Source organism: Daucus carota, chromosome 2, assembly GCF_001625215.2.
Source record: "Daucus carota subsp. sativus chromosome 2, DH1 v3.0, whole genome shotgun sequence".
Classification (NCBI taxonomy): domain Eukaryota; kingdom Viridiplantae; phylum Streptophyta; class Magnoliopsida; order Apiales; family Apiaceae; genus Daucus; species Daucus carota.
In genome coordinates this window covers 29,691,269-29,698,282 of record NC_030382.2, presented here as the reverse complement: position 1 = coordinate 29,698,282, position 7,014 = coordinate 29,691,269, and the positions used below count along the sequence as shown (strand labels likewise).

Below are 7,014 nucleotides of genomic sequence, written 5' to 3'. Positions count from 1 at the left end.
AGTTGCAACTAAGGTTGCAACACATTCGGTTTATTTTGAGTTTAGTTGATTTATAGTTGATTTTGAGTTTACTAGCGTGTCAGACTAGATTACAAATGAGATTATACTGTATTTTTAAAAATAATTACTGCAATATAAGTATATTTGAAAACCAATTATTTTTATTCTTATTATACAAATAAAATATAAATATATTAATCTTTTGAAGTACATTAAATGATTGCTCCTTTACAAAAAAATATTACATTGCCGGATACTATAACAAAAGAACGAAAGAAAAATCTATTTATCAATCATAAACTTAGCAATTCCATTTTGTCAAAAACTCTATTAAAAACTCTATTTATACAATTATAATAATTAAATTCATGTAAAGGTCCATGACGGGCATAAATACTAGTTAAACATATATATCAGCTTTTCCACCAAGAATACTTTTTTTTTTTGACAAACAAAAGATTTTATTAATACGAATCGCAAATCCAGCCGGGACAAACCCCCGAACTGTCAACTACAATCTGATTGTGAAACAAAGAACGAACTAAACAAATAGTCGTTTTGTTTTCAGATCGCTTAACAAATAGAATATTCATATTCTTTGATCTAAAAAGTATTACAATGATATTTCGAGCAATCCAACCTACATCAGTTATGAAACTAGTAGTCTCGCAATTGACCTTCACGTAAGCATCATCTGTAGCCCAATGTTCAGAACTATCAGTCAAATCAACTGATCCTGGAGCACTAAACGTCTCCAAAACATGAACAATTATTTGTTGTGAGAGGTGAGCTCTTGCGGTATCTACCATCGTTCCGAAATCGATGCGAGTCTTACCGATCTCCCAAAATACCGTATAAATCCTTTTCAGATTGATAATCGAACGACACATCAAGACACATAAAAATACGAAAAACATAACACACGACATCCCAAAAAGATGGGCACACACTAACATCCCAAAACGATGGGCACACAACCTTGATAACAAGGTACTTAAACAAGATTAAATCTTGGTTTTATTGAAACTAAGTAAAATAATAGAGGGGATGAGAGAGCGAAGGGGTTAATTGATGAGAAGATGAACATCTGGGAGGCGGAGAAGTGACGGCTGAAACCCTAACACGGGAGTCGACTCTCAAAACGAGAGAGAAAAGAAAACCAAGAATACTTTGTTGAATTACAAACTGCAGCATTTTCTCTAGTCTATTGTCTTCATCAATTACAGTATAAGACAATCATTCAACAGAATATGATTCTATGAGTTCTTAATACAATCTTCCCTAGTTACCCCGCAAATTCCACGAGCTATCTTACCAGGAAACATAAATTTACATCTGCTCCAGCGGAAGTAAGTTAATATCAGCTGAATGTTTTCTATCATCAAGCCTACAGCTTGATTTGTTTCCTCCCCATTTTTGCAGAAAATCTGTTTAATATTTTCCAGTCACGTCCCTGCAAGATAGCATGGTTTACGAAATTAAAAAAGTGGATCTCTGTCCATTTTTACTATTGAGTGTATCCTCATAACCTCGATCTCAGGTTGCTGCAAAGGCTAAATAAATATTTCACACTATGAGTCTGTTTGGCTGGGCTTAAAACCCGGGATTTAAGTCATTCCAGACTTTAAACTAGAAAACGTTTGTTTGTGTAATAAGTCAGAAGTCGGCTTAAAGTCAAAAATAAGTCATAAACTGACTTAAAGCAAGAAGTTAGTCTAATTTACTTTTTTCGGTGACTTACTTTTTTTGGACTTTTTTTTTTTGATAAAGAATACTCAGAAATCATAAGTTACTTATAAATCACTTTTGTTTTTATTATTATATTTTTAATAACCCATAAGCCATTAATAAGTCAAAATTACCCAAAGAGACATTTTAAGCTCCCAAATTATCATATAACTATATAAGTCACATTAAGTCATAAATCATAAGCTCAGCCAAACGGCATCTATCACATATTTTAGAATGTTGGAGCTCCTTCACATATATTAGAGTTTTTCGGATCCCTCACCTCATTCAAAAGGTGAGATACATTGTTTCTCAAGCTTACGGATCACTTCAATTGTCGCCCCGAACCATTCATCAATCCAAGCAAAAATATTCCGATGACTTCCATGAAAAAGTGCTCTCTCGCCCTGTTACAAGGGTACAAAACATTTTATTAACAAATATTGTCTCTTCACAATAATGAAGTTACACACGGACAGAACTTATATTTTAACACAGGATAGGTTAGGAAGTGATTAAATATGACATCTCTTTTACCCGGACTCTTCATGTCTCCTTTGGTACCCTTGTCGAAAACTCGGACACTGATTTTAGGCTAAAAACAGGTAAGTTGTTCGAAATTGCCAAGTCTGACACTTAGACACATTAAAAAAAATTCGTGAATTTTTTTTAATTAAATTCTCTTTTGGGCTTATTATGCTAAAGGTGATCAGTTACTTGGCGTCAGTACCGCTATAAAAGCTTGCTCCAGTTGACTTCCAAATCCCCAGTATGGAGCATCTACTGTCACCAACTTGTATGCCGTCATAACAGGCTTACAGCTTTCCTGAAAGGATGCACAGAACATCAGAACAGATAGTATCAAAATGACTATGATAAAAGAAAAGTTGATTACAGGATTTAGCAGTTGCATGGAAACTGTAGGTTTTTTATTCAGAGAAAAGAAGAGAATGTTATGTCAAGCAGAATGATTTTTATGATCTCATATATATTCTAAAATACATCATCTTGCATTTTATAGTCTAATATATATGGATAAACATCACTCAGAGACAGGACCTCAAAATACTTGTCACTGCTAACTTATTCATTCTAATCTCCAACTAATTCTACTTTTCCAATAGCTAACAATTTAAATAATTTAAAAACAATTGAAATTACTTTAAATTATTAATCTCAACGGAAACCTACTACATAACAAATTTATGAACCATTTACATCAGACTAAGACATTTTGGTTGCACTACACGGAAGTTAAGTTCCACAGTTTTATACTTAACCAATCAAAAACATATTAATAACAGTAGTGAGACACAAAGTGACTTAACTTAATGATGTAAAAAGTGGCAATGACAAATGGTTGCTGGAACAACCACTTCCACAATAAATTGTTCAAAGATGAAGTGTAAAAACCAGAATATGGTAGCAGAAGTTTTGGCGAAATTGCATGCATATAGATTATATGTACACTGTATGCGTACATGCATTGACATGGACAAACACACATATATACATATATGCATATATAAACAGCTCTAAAGGTACCCATTCCAATCTTTTTATACAAAATTTTACATGGCACGTGTAGCATAGATTTTATACTGGATGTAACTATTTTTTTTTTAAGAATAAGACATGTTAAGCTCATTACATCCCAAGTGACCAGTCAGTGAGAGAAGTGATATTTACTGTTAGTTCTGCATGACAAGTCAGTGAGAGAAATGCTATTTGCTGATAGTCAAATTATACAGTCTGACTATGATGAATGAAACCAGTTACACAATTAAGGATAAAGACCTAAGTGAATGGTATACTATCTAAGGAATGTGATATTAAAATCTTGTATATAGGTGCGCGCATGTCTTCCATCTTTTCTACAGCTATTGACAAAATTTTAGCACAAGAAACTAACCTGCCATCCGTCTAAGAGCGGACCACGACCAGTCCTTTCTGACTGGAATTTTGTCATGTCAATACTGTTGCTCCCAACAATATAACTCCAATAGTCAGTTGCAGATACAGCAATATCAATATTTTCCACCTGTCTAGAGGCCAGCTGTTCCTTGCTTAGACTATGCACCTAGATAGCCAACATCCCAGGTTAATTACAATAAAGAAGTCATTTAATCACCTTAGTAGAGTATTTTGTTTCAGGTTAAACCTCAGATAGCAGCCTCGTCCAAATGGATGAGGTGGAAAGAATTAAAAGGTAACCCAAAAGCAAAGAATCTTACATTTTCTGAATTCCCATTGTCGGCTTTATGGATTGTCTCTATAGTTAGACTAAACTTCGGAAAGTAGGGACACTACAATAAGAAAAAAAGTAAAAAGAAAGAAACACAAAGAATTCAAAGAAAAGAATGTTTTCTTCAAGGAAAATTAAATATTATTCAAAAAGCAAACATATTACTACCTTGATCACTGTGCAAGGTGTCCAATGCAATGCAGAACCAAACAAATAAATCAATTAGAATCCAGAAATTAGTTGTACAATTTAATTTCATGTAAGAAGTAGGATTTAATAAAAAAATACAAACCTGTTTTGCATTTAGGGTATGCATTCCAGGCTTCCTCTTGGAGCACAAGAGCATCTAGTGGTGCGAGAGCAGCAAGCCAAGTAGGAGCTTTGCTGCAATATGAAAATAGTGAATTAGAGGTTCCTTTAGAATATTCAGAATGGGATTTGTGTTTTCTCTTCAATGTAAAAAGGACAACATCGCAGGTAAGGCCAAGGGTAGCTGTTCTTTTTAAAGAGAATCTAAAATTAGACAGTATGTTCATCTCTGCTTCTGTAAGGTTAACAAAATGATAATGCCAAGAGATTATAAACTGTTACCACAATGAAGACAACCAGTATGAGTAATTGAAGGTGGGTATATTTCTTTGTTCAGCGACAAAGCAAGTATTATCAGTTCCTCAATTGGAAAGAGAAATACCTAAATGATAGTTTTAACATCTTACCAGTTTATAGTTGAACGGTATGCTTTATACTTCACCTAAAAGCAGAAAAATATTAGAGGTAACATCTTACTACTTTATAGTTGAAGGGTATGCTTTATACTTCACCTTAAAGCAGAAAAATACTAGAGGAAGAATACAGGCTCAAGTGATTTTATAATACACATACAGAACTAAAAGACAATATAGTACTGACTAAATTTCCCTATTCAGCTTTCCTGAGGATATTCTTACAGAATATCCAAAGAATATCCAATTTCCAAAATAAGTATACCACAATTACCAACATACGTACACAACTAAAATATATACTCTCTCAGACTATTTAGATAAAGCCAGTGATTTACATGATGGAAAATTTTTACACAAAATTCTGGTGGAAAGGGATTCAAATGAATTAGCACAATTTTAGATATAATTGCATTCCTTCCGTACCACAAAATTATACCAAAGCTCATACTACCAATCTACTATATGCATCTTTCAAACCTTGTGGTGATATAAAATTAAAACCATATATATGCTACAAATGTTATGGTGATATAATTTTAAAACCATTCATTTCTTTACTCTTACCTCCTCAAATCCTTCTCTTCAACTTCTAGTTAGATTTTCAAATTCTCAATTTATTTCCCCTATTTTCCGTTTTCCAAACCAAATGGAGCATTACACTCAAGTCCAAGGGAAGACACATCGCTCGAGTTGTTCTGCACAACTTTTCTACAAGAGAAGCAGCATTTGCTCCTCTATAACCATAATATCTTGTTCTACCACTATTATTAATTATTATACGATCATGCTAGACCAGACACAAACACACAAATTTACTCGCAAGATACTGCATTAAAAGAAATCCAGCTACAACTTTTTAATTCAATTGGATGAATTAAAATATCAAGACTCAAAGTCGCGTAAAAATTACCTCTGCAACCTATAAATCTTTGACGTATATCTGCCCTTTCCAAAGACATCATCTTCAAACGGTTTATTCTCCAAAACATCAACTCCTTCGGTATTTGTTGTAGTCTGCTTCTGCATTTTCATGACCATGTACATCTGCGCTACTTGATACTGCAAAAATAATATCGCCATTAGCAACTAGCAAGTGAACATTGTATTCATCAACCATCTAGTTTAATCACGAAACAGAATTTTGATAAATCACCTCTTCCAATGACAAAGGCATGACAATTCGACTTGAGAGGCACACCAATTCAAGAAATCAATGGTCAAGGAAATTCGAATATTACGCAATCATACTAGCAGGGAATTCACACAATTTAACTTATCTAATCTTGACATAAAACAACTCAAAATATTCAAATTGTACATCAATAAACAAGTAACAATAAAGATTGTTATTCTCAAATTCAAATACAACAAACAAAACAATAAAGATGAAAACTTTACAAAAGATTAAAATACCCAAAACAAAGTTACGTAATATACTAGAAATACTAATGGGCGGTACAAGAAAAAAGGATACAATTCTCTGAGCTGAACCATGATGATATTTTTATAAATATCACAAAAAGAAAGCAACTTTGTTTGAGATTGAAGCACAACAAAACCAAAGGCTATGCAAGAAATATGATCAGGCTAAGAGTATATATGTGTATCTATATAGAAGACAGACAAGAGAATAATACAGGACAGAGCAAATTGGTTATATCAACCGTTGTAATGAACTGTTAACTAATAAACTAATTGTAATAGTAATTATTTATGGGAGAATCGTTGTTTTGTTTGTAAAGCTGAAATAAGCGCGTTGGCTTTGTTTCTGCGCAGTCTTACGGTCTTCGGGGACTTTTGAGTTGTAGGTCGGCAATTATAGACTGCAATTAGTTGACCCTTCTATCATTTTCAATATATTCAAAATTTGAAAAAATAATTTGTATTTTTTATATTTATATTCAAAACTTTTAAAAAAATTATAAAAATAGAATGGAGGTATTTCAGAGGCGCCTCCTACACGCCATTGATAAATTTTATAATAACTTGCATTTTGCAATCCTTACTTAACTTTATGCTAAAAACAATAGTTAATGTTATATATATATTCCTTATTATTTTATATTTTTATGATCGTGTTCATCATATTTTATTTTTTAGATATAATTCATATATTTCTGAAAAAAATATGTTTATGTAATTCTTTTCATGTTCAACCAAACATACCGCATTTAAACATTAACTCAAGAATAAGTCACCTACAAGTACAAGTCAAAACCCCTAACCTAATTTCATGTGTGATGGCTTTGAGTGGGCTCTCTCCAACTCTCCTTTTCATTTGTGCATATCTCTCAAAGTATGTATATTTCTTTGTAT

General features: G+C 32.7%; 1 protein-coding gene across 1 annotated transcript; it reads right to left on the bottom strand.

Annotated features, from left to right (window-relative positions):
- Positions 1–386: 386 nt before the first annotated feature.
- On the bottom strand, positions 387–6,482 carry LOC108205961 (uncharacterized). Its single transcript, XM_017376096.2, has 10 exons — positions 6,173–6,482; positions 5,852–5,882; positions 5,609–5,757; positions 4,266–4,357; positions 4,142–4,149; positions 3,963–4,034; positions 3,641–3,808; positions 2,459–2,554; positions 2,012–2,135; positions 387–1,453 (listed from the first exon to the last, which is right to left on the bottom strand). The coding sequence occupies exons 1-9, from the start codon at positions 6,190–6,192 to the stop codon at positions 2,013–2,015; spliced, it is 759 nt and encodes a 252-aa protein (XP_017231585.1). The 5' UTR covers positions 6,193–6,482; the 3' UTR covers positions 387–1,453; position 2,012.
- Between the last annotated feature and the right edge of the window lie 532 nt (positions 6,483–7,014).

Excerpts from the sequence above, each read along its gene's own strand:
- LOC108205961 (XM_017376096.2), bottom strand. The coding sequence starts at position 6,192 with ATGGTTCAGCTCAGAGAATT. Across the intron at positions 3,809-3,962 it reads ACAATGGGAATTCAGAAAAT|GTGCATAGTCTAAGCAAGGA; the intron begins GTAAGATTCTTT and ends TTGGCTATCTAG. Across the intron at positions 2,555-3,640 it reads CGCTCTTAGACGGATGGCAG|GAAAGCTGTAAGCCTGTTAT; the intron begins GTTAGTTTCTTG and ends GCATCCTTTCAG.